The following is a 14852-nucleotide window of genomic DNA, read 5'->3' on the forward strand; positions in this document are numbered from 1 at the left end:
GTAGGATGGCCACACTCCACATTCCATTGCTGGGATGTGATTAGCAGCACACCAAATTTGTGCTCACACACCACCATCTGAACCAGTGCCTTGCCATGGCACTCACGGAGGATGCTGCTGTAGTTTGAACCAGCCATTGTGAAATCAGCCAGAAAGAAGTTCTTCTTGCGAAGGATGTAAGCAAGCTTCCCAAGAGACACCACGACCATAGTGCATAGTTTTCTGCAAAGCAGTTGAACTAGTAGAGAGGCTGTAAGCCTCCTAAGGCAGTGTCCTTCAACAGCACCATTTACAGGTTGTGCCAGACAGATGCTGATATCAGCAGAACATTTGTGACAGCAGCCCAAGAGCTGTCCATGGAGAGACTGTTCAGACAGGAGGACACTGTGACCTGTTCTCATTGCTCCTGGTCCCCGGCAATGTGGTTAGCACAACTAATGCCATTTTACGAGGCAAACAGCCATTCTCTGTGACTGAGTAGGTCACACATCCCTTTCCTCCCCCTCACTACCAGGCCCTGAAGGTCCTGTGCACCAAGCAGACAAACCAAACAGTATTTTTCTTCCCCTCCCTACTGGCGTCAACGTTTCCAGGCATCAAGAACCTTTAATAGTAACTATGATTTAGTGCCATCATCATTCTGCCAAGGATCCCTAAAAGAAGTGTCAGTGCCAGGTGACAGACACACGCTCCCATCCACAGCTCCACTTAGGACTTGGTCAGAAGTGCAGAGCCCAGGGCGAGGCTTAAAGGCTACAAAGATGCTCAGCAAATACCCACCCTAGGCACAACAGATGTGAATTGTGGAAACCAGTATTCCCAGGCCAGGCAAACACACACAAGAATAAGAAGAGGAGAGGGAGAAACTGTGGCCTTCAAATAAGCAGCAGATATCACAAATAAAACTCCAACCAGGATGGATTTCACGTTCCAGAATCAGACAAACAAGAGATCTATAGTCAATAAACCTCAGAAAAAACCCCGCTGTGTGTCCAGGGCATTGATGAAGTGGGAATTAAGTGTTCAGCGGAAAGCAGATTGAGTAAGGCCAAGCAGAACTGAGGGAACCAGCCTCCCCTGTTACCCTCCTGGAGGGACACAGCAAGCTAAAAAACTCCTACCAGCTAAGTTTACCCTGAAGCACTCCAAGTTGAGCTGGCAAACCAGCAGGAACTATGTCTGGCCCAGCTTCAGCAGAGCTCACCACAGGGAAGAGCACCAGGCAGCTACAAGTACACACAGTATCTTCATTTCATTTATTGACAGAGCTCAAGCATACCCTTGCACACAGCAGCTTGATGGTGTGGGGAAGGGTGAAGGAGCACCTCATTTATCCTTCATCTTTTTCATGCAAAATATTGCCTGCAATCCCGGAGAAAAGACTGAAAGGAGGTTTCAGTGAACCATAATCCCTATGTAACAGCCTGGTCTGGGATGCTGCATTCTCCAGCTCGCATAAAAAGAGAACATATGTGTTCCTGCACATTGCCCATCGAACACTGCCCCATCAACAGCTCCACTGACCCATCCAAAAGGCAAGACAACCAAGCCACTGAGCAGAGAAAACTCAGGATACCAGGCATCCTGCACAGGAAAAAGTGTCAGACAGCGTCTGCTGCCACAGCAAAAACTGAACCAGAAGCAGAACTGCAGGCAGAATACTAGGCAACCATAAACCAGGCTTGCATCTTTTGAATAGTCTATATTCCCTTATTCACAGCCTGAAGGTTTTTGAGGGATGATTGCCAGGAGGTAAGGAAGCCTCTGAAGCAGCTGCTCTAGGTGTTGCTATCTAAGCCCAAAGGATGCAAACCCAATGCTGCCAGTGAAAGGTCACTGGACTGGAACCTGGCCCAGCAGCTTCTATGAAGCACATGAACTAGGAGACTTTCAGACTACAATTTTTCAACATGACAGTACAAATTAGTTTTCTAAATACAGACCTGTACTCTACATGGAATGAATGGCCTGGCTGCCTGCAGGGCTGATGAAGGGTAGCACTCTTCTCCAGATGACACAAAAGACCAGTTTAAAATTCAGGGCAGCTAGTGACTCTCTGAGTCACCTTGGTCTGCATGCTTCAGGTCCTAGCTCCCTGCTGAACGAGAAGATACTGATTCTTCCTGCCTCTCAGGGGAGGGAGAATGCAATACAGCTTAAAAGATCCCAGGATCTCTGCCATAAATCCCAAAGTTAAGGGAGGCAAAAGGCATCATTCATTACGCACAAAAACCAGCCTTCTTTTATTAAGTGCCTGATATGGATATGGAAGCAGGATGCAGTCAGTAACAAAAACATTGGCCTTCCCTTGAGACACAACACTCAGATCGGACTGCACTTTGTGTGCAGGGTGGTGCACGGGCCTGGAGACAGCACCCATAGGTCTGCCCCAGCCTTGCATTCAGGTCTGGGAATAACTGCCCCCGCAGCGCAAACAAGCGATTCAGCAGCACAGCCCTGCCAGGGCACAGACAGCTCCCCTGGAGCCAGGCACGATGCTTCCAGAGAACCTACAAAAAGCCAGTGGTTGGATCATCTGTTTTCCTAATTCAGAGGAAGCCTGGCCCTGCTCCGATTTCCTGCAACATCTCTTGGTGGCGGGGGGGGGGGGGGGGGCGGGGGGGGCGCTGGAAAAGGCCAAGATCCATTTATAGCTGAAGTCTGGCAGAGGGCTCAGCGCTGGGAGCTGACAGCTCAGTACAGCCAGCTCCACCCAGCAAGAGAGGCAGGCTGGGGAAAGAGACGGGGGTATGAAAACCACTTCCCTTCAAGCTGGGAGTGATGGGAGTGAGGCTGCTCCTCCACAGTGCCAGGCAGAGAAAAACCCTCTCTGCTTCTGAGTGATTTATAAAAAGTAGGGCAGCAGAAGAGTAGCTTTGGAGAAACTGAAGAACAGCTGAGCTGCAGCTACGGCAAGAAGCACTGGCAGGTCAAGCCCAGGCTGCAGGGCTCTGTGTCCTCCTTCTGAGCCCTGCATCATGTCCACCCCTGCTGCCACCCAGTCCCATGTCACTGGGACGGAGATAGAGGTGGCTTCTGGAGAGGTAGCTGAGACTGGGAACTCACCTTTGCTAGGAGGAATGACATCTTCTTCACCCCAGCATATTTACATCAGCCAGCAGGTAAGTAGATGGAGTACGAAGCCCTTGCCAGCCTTCATGGAAAAAGCCTGCCCCTGAGGGCAAGACACCAGTTTAAAGCATCAACATACACAGACTTACACTGTGATGACTTCAGCTCCTCCCCTTGTTACAAGGTATGAGACAATGAAAGACAAGAGGTATATTTAGCTAACACAATTTAGCCAACAATTGTGCATATTCACAGTCAAGTTAGGAAAAATAACCACTGAAGCTGCCTTAGAGATCAACAGAGAGAATGAGGCTGTCAGAAAAGCAAGTGCAGTCTAGCCAAGGCAGGAAGCACCTGTGCTACTGTACAGGCACTGATGACAAGAGCATCATACAAAAAAAATTCTGGTCACCCGCACTTAAAAATTATAAACTCAAACGAACAGGTGCAGAAAGGGCCTGGGGGAAACACAGAACTTACCAAACGAGAAGAAACTTAAGACCCTGGCTTGTTTAGCCAAGCCAAATGTAGGCAGAGAGCAGATAGGATTGCTCTCTAAATATATCACAGGAGACAAACAAAACTGCTGAAGCAAAAGGATAATGCTGGCACAACAACAAGAGAATAAATGCACTGTGAATGCATTTAGGTTGAAAATTGAGGGTGGGGGGTGGGGTGGTGTCAACCATCAGAACAGGAAGCTTTCCAGCTGCAATGGCAGATTCTGATTTTAGGTTTTTATCAGTGGTTATAGGACACAGCGCTCACAGATTGCCAGGAGGTCCCCTATGCTCCTGTTTTTTGTTCCAGCTAGTAATTAGCATGGGACATTATTCAGATGGCTCCTTTCTTCCAACAGACTTCGTTGAGGATCACTCCAGTTGGAGAACCTAGGTTAAGCATGCAGTGCTCCTCTGCCCTCTCATTCTGTAAAACCTCTTCACCAGTAATGACTTCCAGGGTACAGGTCAGTGGAAGAGAGTTGTGTGGCTGCACATGGATAAAGCGAGAGCATGAGAGCAGGAATGCAGGTGTTGCAGTTAGCAACATAAAATACAGTTGAGGTGCCTCTGCCCAAAGGCACCTGATGCCCCGCGCTATTAGTGGGAAAGGCTGCTCTGTGCCCACCTTGTTGGATTCAGGGGAGAGATGCTCTAAGCCCTTCTCTGCTACAGTGTAAGAAAAGTAACCGTATCACCACTGGTTATCAGTAAAGCATCATTCTTCATCCTGAAATTGCTGCCCAGTGTGCTACAGCACAACACAATGCTCAAACCATGGACCTTTACATTATGGAATATGTATGATGGCAGAAGGGTGGGGGAGGGAACAGCCCAAACCAAAATGCATTTCAGGGGTTAATTTTTTGTACATCTATCAAATACAAGAGCTTCGTAAAAGACTAAATTACCTTCTTCAGACATTGCACAACCGGTGATACGAGGTCTGACACCGCCCCCCCCCCCCCCGCGCTGGACCGAACAGAGCACCGCGCACACGAGAAATACCGACACCCCCCCCCGCCCCGCAGCTGCCCCCCCCCTCCCCCCCCCCCCCCCCGCTCCCGGACAAGCCCCCCTCCCTCGGGCCGCCCCCGCCGCCCCGCCGCCCCTTACCGGCCGCCCGCACCGCTCCGCTGTTTACCGCCGGGCGGCGGGGCGGGATCTCGGCGCTGCCCGCCTCCACCGGGCCCGCCCGGGAGTCGGCGTCCTCCGCTTGAGAGTGCTTGACGTTTCCTCTAAGTTTCCTCTAGAAACATCCTTGATAGGATGCAAAGCTTGGGAATTCGATGGTTCCCCAAAACCAGAATACTGCATGGAAAGCGCTATCACCTCAGATCCATCCTCCTGCTTTAAGAGGTCCAGGAATAACATACACATCTGGTTATAAATGCCTTTCATCAATTAGCAGAGCGGCAAGGAATCAATCATCCCAATATTCTCTCTTTATTTAAAAAAAAATTACAAAATCAGGAGTGACGTAGGACAGACATCACTGCCAGCTGATGTGTTTCAAATGCTGATCTTGTCAAACCACTGAAATATTTGTATCTGGCGCAAGCTCACCAACAGCTCTATTATCCCCTGCACGTCCTATAGAGCACTTGCAAATCCCCTTCAGCCAGAAGGTGAGTGCTTTGCATGTAAACCTAAGAGAAGAGTGACACAGTCTCCGAGTTGCCTTGCCCTGTCAGCAAAAGGTCTGCTGCCTCTGCTGCTCTGCATTATATTCTGCTGCATTACACCCTAGGAACAGCTTTGCTAGGACTCTCAGTCCACAGACCAGTCTGGGTATTGTGGGGCTGTCTGCTTACTTGCATAAATTCTCCTTTTCCCTCTAGCCCCGGGGAGGCTGACTGTGAAAGACATAATCCTCATCAGAAAGCCATGATTGTCTCTGCAAAGTGAGTGGTAAATCAGAGGGCGGTGACAAGCACTATCTATCACACCAGTTTCCTCAGTCAGGGTGCAGGCTCTTATTTTACTTGGGTATCTCCTTGCAGGGGAGATCACTGGATTAGAATTTGCTCTTTCCCTAGCAAGCACCTCCTGGCCACTGAAGTCTGGATCCAGTCCCAGCCCTAGTTTTGCACTGACTGTACTGAAATTCTATACTACAGTTTGTAACATGCTGCCCGAAGCAGCAGGTGCAACAGGCTGGTTTTTTTCTGGGCTGAGTTCAACCCAGGGAGATGAAACCTTCTATTAGAGCTTAAACAACCTTACACAGTAACTGCTGAAACTGGGACCACAGGCAGCAAGGTGCTATATGCATACCGGATGAAGGGATTCAAAACAGAGAGCTCCAAATAAATACCAGATGGTTGCTGTGCGAAAAAATCCGATTCAAAACAAGGAAGGATCTAAATTTGTATAAAAGAGCCAAAAAAAAAAAACCCCAACCAACCAACCAGCCAACACTGCTTCATCCCCTGCACAAAAAAAGCTCCATTTAGACAGCTCAGCAGTGCTGGCAGGACAGAATTTCACGCTGCCACACTGGCCTTCCACCCAGTAACCCCACTGATTATGGAGCTGGTGTAACAAAACAGGGAGCAAATCCCAGTCCCTCAAGATCACCATGTCTTTGGCTGTGTCTGTGCATCTTAGGTCCCTCTGCTGGCAGGCAGACTGATAGGATTTTCAGTTCTCTGCAAGTCATGATTGACAGGTGAACTGTTCCCAAATAAGATACTAGCCAGCACAGAGAAGCAGCGTGGAGCCTCCTGAGCCCTCGCTGAGTTCCTTTGAAACTTGACCACAGCACTCGTCAGGGAGGGTGAGGGAGCCACCAGGTCATGCTTCATCCCTCACACTGAGCGACAGCACTGGTGCAGTGAAGGGCAGGACACCCTGCACTCGCTGTGACATAGCATCTCTGCCTCTGATAACTGCCTGTGTGATATCCATCAAGTCAGATGTGCCAGTGCCTCGGCCTGTTATGGTGGGAGAGACACCTGGTGCTGGCAGCTCACGTGAGCCCTAACCATGACACAGGCTTCTCAGGGCCAGATTTTATGGCTTGATCCATAAGGGAGCCTGAGCTGCTTCTGCCCTTATAAGTCTAAATTAACTACAGGCTACAAAACCTGTGAGGGCTCTGAAGACAATGATCGTTTACAAGAACAGATTTGCAATGCAGATAAAACAGGGCAGGCTGATGCATGTCAAGTCCTTGTCCCCTGACCAAGTAAGGTTTTCTCTGAACTTGCAGCACTTCCCGACTGCAGATGCCGGAAGAGGGTGGTGTTTGGGCACTGGCCATCTCTTGAGAAACTGGATTAACTGTTAGTGTGAAAGGAAGTTATTTCCAACTCATGCCTTCCAAAGTGCCTGTGTACAGTCAAAAGGCTACAGAATTACACATATTACAAAGATTGGGGGTTTGGGGGTTGTGTGGCTGGACCTAAGGCACAACTGGGGTCAATACTGTCACCCCAGCAATATGGCCCAGAGTAGATTCATGACAGAAACAAAGGCACATGAGTGAGAAAGACATCACCAATTCAGCCTTTTCCTCAGCCTGGATGTCTCCTTGCTCTGAGGTATGTTGTTAAAAGGAGAAAAAAACCCCCAAAACCAGCATTATGAACAATTTCGGGGAGCAAAGATGCCTCCTGCAGCATGTTCTCTCTTGTTCCAGGGAGGTCTTCTGGGATACCATACAACAGCTCTAATTCACCCTGCCTGCCTTCCGCAGCAGCAGCACACATCTTTGGAAGAGATGTTGGAGTCAGAGGGTGCCTGTGGGTGAAAAGAAAGGCCCAGCTCCTCGATTTTGTATCCTGGAGGGCAGAGCTCTGGGCAGCCACTGGCTCATTGCTTTGTAGAGAGCACAGCCTCCTCTGCTGACAGACCTTCGCTTTGCTTTGCTTTGTTGTTTTTTTGGGGGTTTTGGTTTGGTTTTGGTTTGTTTTTTTTGGTATTGGTTTGTGTTGGGTTTTTTTTTACTACAGTCCTTTGTGTTTATATTTCTCACTATTTGGTGAAAATGTTCCTGTTGTGGCAAAAGGTGATTTTGGCCTCATGTTTCTCCCAGACATAATGAGTGCTCCAAAGCCATGCTGATGGGAGAAGGCATAGCCGGAGCGGCGGGTGCTGGTCCGACGCAGTCGTCTCTTTGGTGAGGGTGGAGGTGGTCGCTTCTTGGCTTCTTTGATCTTGAGCAAGACCTGAAATCAGAAAATAAGATGGAAAAAGTAGGAAGTGCATCATTATTCACAAGCACAGTAAAGGAGGAGTAAAGAAAGGGAAACAGAAGCAGAGGTCCAAAGCCAAAAATGATTGACAAAACAGGAGGGTGGCAGGAGGGGTTGCAAAGCAGGAATTGAACTGGCAGAACAGGATGACAGCTTGGTAAAAGGAAAAGGCAGTCTTTTTCTAAAAGTCATTAATGGAAGTGTCATCTGTAAGTCATGGGAGGGGATGATTTCAGTGCATTGTTTCTCACATCTCTGTGATGCCTCATTTGGGGTATTACTGCAACTTTTTTAGGCAGTTTGGTCAAATAACCCAAAATGTGGAAGTCATTACACATTTGTAGCCAAAAGTCCAGAAAACAAACAAGGAAACAAGTGGCTTACTTAATCTAGAAAGAAGACTACTAAACATGATCTCTGATACATGGAAACTTTTTCTGGTGAACAGTGATCAATAGATTCTCATACTCTTTGGCAGAAGAGAGAGAAATAATGCACTTTATTTGCAGGTAGTGGGCTCTCCGCTTTCACATGGCCACCGAGATCATCTGCAGACAAGCATCTTTTCAGAAAGGGGCTGTCAAAAGCAGAAGGTCAGCTGTGACTGCCAGCAGCTCAGCAGAATCCCCAGCCACTGGATCCCTGTGCTTCTTGCTTGGGACAATGGCAACTGTAGGTACTTGGCCTCTCTAGATCTCAGCTCTGCATTTAAGTCCCTGTCATACTGTCAGGTGGGGATCTCCATACAGCACTCCTCTCTGGTGGCAATTCACTTCCCAGAGGACGTAGAAAAGTAAAGTAATTCTGCACTAGAGAGAGATGCTCAGCCCAAGTGCTGAGGCTGGGATTCTGGGTGATGGATGTGTTGGGCTTGTACTCAACTGAAGGGTACGCTCAGCCCATTCTTACACATCTGAACAGCCTCTTAGCTGTGCCCTGAGGACCTCCCTACTGAGCAGTCTTCTCTAGCACCCACCTACCCACTCTGCAAGGGCTGAGAATTCCTTTTCACTGGTTTCCCACAGTCCTGGAGCACCTCGGGAGCCTCACAGACACCCCGAGGATGAGGAGCACGGAGGTGCCTGCCCCCGGGGCTGTGCTCAGAGGCAGGCGTTTGTGGCAGCTCAGCGCAGAAAGAGGAAAGCAGCACCAGGTGGCAGCAGCATTTAGCAAATGCTCTTGTCTGAAAGCGAGCCCGGGAGCTGCGTTTATGCCGATAATCTTGAGGGGTCCGTTAGCTACAGCGAGTTGCGTGCTCTCTACCCACTCCATCTCTCCCAGCCTCTCCTCGCCACAGTGGCCTCATCTTCATATTCCTGGGGATGGCCGGACAGCTGTTTTCAGAGGGGGCATATAACCATTGGCTACAAAATCAAGTAAAATCTTAAGTAAAAAACCTCCCGAGTATGCCTGGGTGGAGGGTGAAGGGCTGTGGTCTGCCAGGCTAAAAACCGTATGGCAGCAGGGCAGGGAGAACGTACCAATCCTTTGCTACTGAGCCACAGCACTTAAACCCCACACCTAAAAATAGAACAGCTTCCTTGCTGCAGTGCAATTCTATCCACATCTAAATAATCTCAACCTTGATCCCAGCTGCAGATGAAGTGTGCCAACCCCCAAGTTCAATCCTCCTTCTCAAGGGACTAGGGGACAGATGGATGGCAGCACTTCCACCTACAGGGACACACACCCTGAGCAACGCCAAGCCCATGCAATAGGGCTCCACAGCAAGCTGAGGTGGTAGTAAGCAGGATTTCTGGTTTGATAAAGTATCTCCTTACTTTATCACTGGGAGTTGGCTTTAACTGAGCCTTCAGGAATCGAAAGCCAACGACAGGCAGCACACAGAGGGCGATGCTGAGGAAGATTGCTAGCCACACGTTTGGTTGGCTGAGGGTGTTTCTAGCTGTACCTGAAAAACAAAAGCATGATTAAAACTGAAACAGCAGCACCTCTCACCATCATTCACCTGAATCTTTCACTCTGTGATTCCAAAGCACTTGTCAAACAGAAGAAAATATAAAGCAGACACCATCTCCTACAGTGAAATCAACTTGCTGTAGAAAGGACAGCAACACCAATACCACTGAGACGAACAAAGAAAAATGCAATGTCCAGGCACAATGGCAGCAACAACTCAGGGAGAGAAGGATATCAGAGTGAATGCTTCATCTCTTTACAGAGTCATGTCACTGCAAAGGATTGGCATAAATGTTCAGGAGACCTCTTCAGCAGCAGTCCAGCCCTCTCACCTTTTGCCAGGACTCTAGTGGAAAAGGAGGAATACTATTTTCTTATTTTCCAGCACCATTTCCTGAGGCACATGGAGTACTGACTCCAACTGCCCAGCAGATGACAGCCCTTTACGAGAGGAGCATGTGTTGCTCTGGTGTCTGGATAGACAGAGTAGCCTGATTCGTGTATTGGCAGAGCAACTGCCATGTGCTGGTGTGACACTGCCACCTTCTTTGAAACCGAAGTGTTCACTACTGGCTTCTCCAAAACTGAAGGAATGTAAGATAGAACAAACAATCTGCAAAACCCTCATTACAGGGCTTAATGATGTTTTTGTTGGCAGTAAAGTTGCTGAATGTTTTCAGTTAGCCAAATTCTGCTGTAATACAACTCCACTGAAATTAAAGTAAACAAGTTGTCTGAGTTCAAACTAGAAACACTTCCCTTAAATTTTTTTTTCAGACCGAGACCTTATTAAGTGGCTCCTAGCTTTATGGCTAATTTGACCTGCTTAGTACCAACAGAGCAGCAGATAGAGATGTCCCTGACAAGTAAGTTACTACCTGTCTTTGGAAACTGAGCAGGCGCTGTCTTCTTTCACTCAGCATTTTTGATGCTAAAAGCTGCCTTACAGTGGATGTGACCATTTGCTAGGAAAACGTGTTGCAACAATTGACCTGCATCTCAGGAGTTTCTAAAATGGCCAAGCACCTTGCTATTGCAGTGAAGATGGGCTTCACAATTCATCCAGAAATACAGGCACTGATTAATACATCAGTCTGAGACTTGAAACAGAAAGCATTTGGATTTCAGAAGTAGAGTCTTAAAGCAATGCTATATCAATATTGGCTATGGATGCACAGAGCTATTGAAAACACGTGAATTAACTTTGCTAAGCTTTCATCTTCCCTCCAGTCAAAGTCTAAGGAGATGGACTCATTTTTATGTTATCCTTCACTGTTCACACGTGTTCAGAAATCCGCTATGTAGAGTAACTCCAAAGACTTGGTCATCCCTGGAATTCTTTTTGTTGGGAATTTGCAATTTAACCTAGCTGAAGGCTCACCATAATCACATGGCATTTTTCTCATGTCTGACTGGATTTTATACTTCTATGCTTTCCTATACCGATGTGTTAATTTATTTACAAAGGGACATGCATCCCTCTGCAAACAAAATGCTCCTAGACATCTGTAAGGACTGGATACTTGGAAACAGAATATGAAAGAGCAGCAGAAAGCATTCCAGCTAGCTCAGTCCATTTATTCAAAGGACCATTCTTTTGGCTACCTGTGAATGTGCATTATTAGGCAAGGAAGTGAACCTGGCACACTTTCACCTGGGTGGATGAGATTCAAAATAAGCATTCCCAGATGCCCTCAGAAATACCCTAGCATTTCTTGTAGAAAACATAGTCTGTTATTGCCTCTAGAGAGGCAATAACATGTACTAGAAATACATTTAAGTCCTGCAGTATGCCCATTTTGAGTGCAATCCAGATTTGTCCTGGGGCTTACCAATGAAGGGAAAGGAGGCTGTGAAGATCAGGTACATGCCATCACTATACATGGTGAAGGTGATAGCAAAGTAAACAGAAAGGCTGCCCCAGATGAAGAACTGGTTCACAACTGTCCAGTAAGAGGTGTCCAAGCCAATCTGAAAGAATGGAGCAATACAGCTGTTGTCAGTGCCTTAATTATTTAGCAGATCTGTGCTGAACACAGCTTGGTACCCCTGCCCCTGAGGCCATTATTCATTCAAGTCTCCAGAAGCAACAAGCCACAGATCAGGACGCTGGGAGACCATGCAAGGCCAGCATTGACCAGTGGCCAGTACTGGAGACAGAATGCTAAGTTAAAATGAGCCATGGTTATGTCCCCACCCCCAGGCTGTGTTCTAGCACTGAAAGTTAGGGGAAAGAGCCTACAAGACCTCAGACAGCAGAAAACATTATCTAGGGAGGTGTGATTGGTTTTCTTTTAAGAAATTTCTCTCACCTGGCTAGTACCATCTGAATTTTGTACCACCCAAGTCTTGGCTATTTCTTCCAGCAAGTGCAGGCCTGGCATCAAGCATGGGACCTGGCTAAAGGGACAGGCCCATAATGGACACCCTATATGCAACTTCCTGATAGCAGACAGATAGTCCTGTGCTTCAAACCCTTCCCATAAAACTGCAACGAGTCGTCCTCTATTCACAGCCTTAACTGTTTTGTCTGCTATGACTGCAATCTTCCCAAGACAAGAACAGCTTTCCTGTCACCCTGATCTTTCATAACATACGAATCTGTTGTTCTGTTGAACCGGGGAAAGTAATCTGGTATCAAGAGACTTTTTTTTTTTTTTTTTTCCCCAAGAATGCAAGATACAGCAGAAAATACAGTGCTATCAAGATCCCAAGTGGCCCTCCAGACGCTGTCTTCATAAAACAATGACTAATTCTGAAAAATATTACCTGGGATGCCTTACCTGTACAGACACCACGATCAGTAAGCAGGTCTGGGCCATCAGTGCAAAGGACTGGTAGTCAGCCACGGCCTTCCCATCGCTTCTTATGGTATTGTACATGGCCCCGTAGGGGATGAAGAAGAGAATGAGAGAACTGTAGATCCCTTGCAACATGCACGTGACAAACACCATTTTGTTAAAATAGAGGTTTTGCTGGCCAGGCACATATAGCTGAGGAAACAGCATGCTCCAACGATCATCCACATCCTGAAAGTAGAGAGGAGGTGGTCAGATTTTCTGGCAGCTGTCCAACTGACCACACAAGATGACTCAGTGTTGCCATGTCCCTGTGACATGCATCTCCATGAGAAAAGGCTTAGTGCACAATTCACTCAATTGTGCTGACTAGCATGCCACATCCCAGGGTCACCTGGAAATATTTTCCGTGTTGAATTTCATGGAATTCAATCGGGTTGAATTTTCTTGTGTGGAGAAAACTGACAGGTGCTGCAAGGAAAATGAAGGGATGCTTCATCTTAAGCAGACTGCATGGTCTGCTCTCCAGAGACTTGCCTGGAAGCTAAGGGATAGAAAATACCTCCCCTGGGGCCACACACAGGCAAGGGTACATGACTTGGACCCCTTAAGTGTCCAGAGCTGAACACTGTGAACCACTGCAGAGTAACAAGTTCCTAGTTACTTAACTTGTAAAAGGCATATATGAGCAGCTTTGTTGCTTCTATGTCTTGCCAAACAGTAATAACAGGGTAGAAATGTGTGTGTTAAATTACTGCAGAAAGATTTCCACTAAAAAAGGGTGAACCTGGAAAACCTGGCTTCAGAGATCTAGCTCATTCATTGTTTTGTGTCATCGTTAAAATGTCACTTGTCAGGCTTCAAGAACAAGTTACTACTGCTTCAAGTACGACGTTACTACTTCAGGAGAGTGTTGCAATGGCAGTTTTTACTGTAGTCAATATCCTAACCTGAAAGTCTGCTCACACACTGAAAACCACAGGCCAAATCAGGACAATACACCATCTCCTCCCTGGTGCATCCTTTTTTTTTGTGCTCTCAGGTCTTACTGGCAGGAAACTATTTCAGGAGCTAACACAACAGCTAGCCAAAAAGCCAGCTGCTTTTGCTTCATGAAACCAGCTCAAAGCACCTGGAGATAAATCACCTATAAAAAAAAATCCAAGTGTTGATAAAAGCAGTACCTGATCGAAGAGGCTCATTCCTAGCACCGGCAGGGAGGTATATACCAAATTGTAAAGTGTAATGAACCACTCATCATAGACAGTCTAAAAAAAAACACCAACAGACCGTGAAGTTAGCAAAAAGCTGCCTTTCCCATCTCTTCCAAAGTGTGCACAATCAAATGCTGGAACATCTTGGTTTGAGGTGCTGTGACCAAAAGTGTAAGGTGACTCAAGCTCAGCACCCCTAAACAGCTACGGGAATACATGAGGAAGGACCATGTTATGGACCTGTTTGCTCAACATCCACTGCTGGCTGCAGCCAGAGCAGGACCCCCCGGCACTGTGCAGCAGGCAGGGGTGGATGGCAGCTGCCTTGCCTGCAGATGTGCACCCTCAGCCCCGTGCTAACACTTGCATGCTACCTGCGCTACCTAGGGACTGGATTTTGTTGGAGTTTTGTTTGTCTTTAACACCAGTTTTCTTGCTGCAGATTTGCTCCTCTTGCAAACTACTGAAGCACGCAGGCATCCTGGGGTTAAACAGTTTGCTTCAAATGTGCTAACAGGGCAAGCACAGGTCTTACACAGGTACTTGCCGAACTAGTCAGGCCTCAGTGTAATCTGCATCTGTGTTTGATGGCTGTATTTGAAAATGCCACGAGGGAGCTATGTTCTTCATAATGCACCTAAATGTATTCAGGCATCTGTCCTCTACCAGCAGCACAATGAAGGCAGCAGTATCTGCTTTATGTTCATACAGCTGAGGAAGACAGACCTGTGTGCTGTTCTGTGAGGTGCGGGGAATAGCTTAGTTTATTTCCTTTTAAAAATGCTTCCAGATACTTTGCTTGAAAATGCTAGGCATGACCGTGAGAAAACAGAAGCTGGACCTACCTGGGCTGAGAAGCCAGAGAAGAAGCCATACCAGAAGTGCACTAGCGTGAAGGCAAAATTCTTATAGAAGAAGTATTTGAGGAACTTGCACATGCGGATGTAGGACCACCGGCCGTGGACCAAGAGCAGGCGCTGCAGGTAACGGAACTGTGCAAAGGAGAAGTCACTGGACAGGACTGCCTGCATCCCCTCCTGGCCGCTGATACCAACCCCAATGTGGGCAGCTGCAATGAGAACGTTATTGATCATGTCATTACACAGAGAGTTGTGGTTACCCCATTTTTTACATGAGTGCCCTGCACTG

General features: G+C 47.5%; 2 protein-coding genes across 4 annotated transcripts in view; both read right to left on the reverse strand.

Moving 5' to 3' along the window:
• The window catches only part of RUSC2 (RUN and SH3 domain containing 2), a 62862-nt gene extending 57972 nt beyond the window's left edge, over positions 1 to 4890 (reverse strand). The window contains exon 1 of the mRNA XM_037373084.1: positions 4689 to 4890. The gene's annotated coding sequence lies outside the window, so the exon portion shown is untranslated. The remainder of the gene's footprint in view (positions 1 to 4688) is intronic.
• Positions 4891 to 5002: 112 nt separating this feature from the next.
• LOC119141173 (phospholipid-transporting ATPase ID-like) overlaps positions 5003 to 14852 on the reverse strand; it is an 86594-nt gene continuing 76744 nt past the window's right edge. For all 3 annotated transcript variants that reach the window (XM_037373092.1, XM_037373094.1, XM_037373093.1), the window contains exons 23-28: positions 14549 to 14772; positions 13674 to 13757; positions 12475 to 12720; positions 11524 to 11662; positions 9553 to 9683; positions 5003 to 7744 (exon numbers count right to left, since the gene is read on the reverse strand). In XM_037373092.1, coding sequence (XP_037228989.1) covers positions 7523 to 7744; positions 9553 to 9683; positions 11524 to 11662; positions 12475 to 12720; positions 13674 to 13757; positions 14549 to 14772 — 1046 coding nt within the window. In that variant the 3' untranslated portion in view covers positions 5003 to 7522. The remainder of the gene's footprint in view (positions 7745 to 9552; positions 9684 to 11523; positions 11663 to 12474; positions 12721 to 13673; positions 13758 to 14548; positions 14773 to 14852) is intronic.

Source organism: Falco rusticolus, chromosome Z (assembly GCF_015220075.1).
Source record: "Falco rusticolus isolate bFalRus1 chromosome Z, bFalRus1.pri, whole genome shotgun sequence".
Classification (NCBI taxonomy): domain Eukaryota; kingdom Metazoa; phylum Chordata; class Aves; order Falconiformes; family Falconidae; genus Falco; species Falco rusticolus.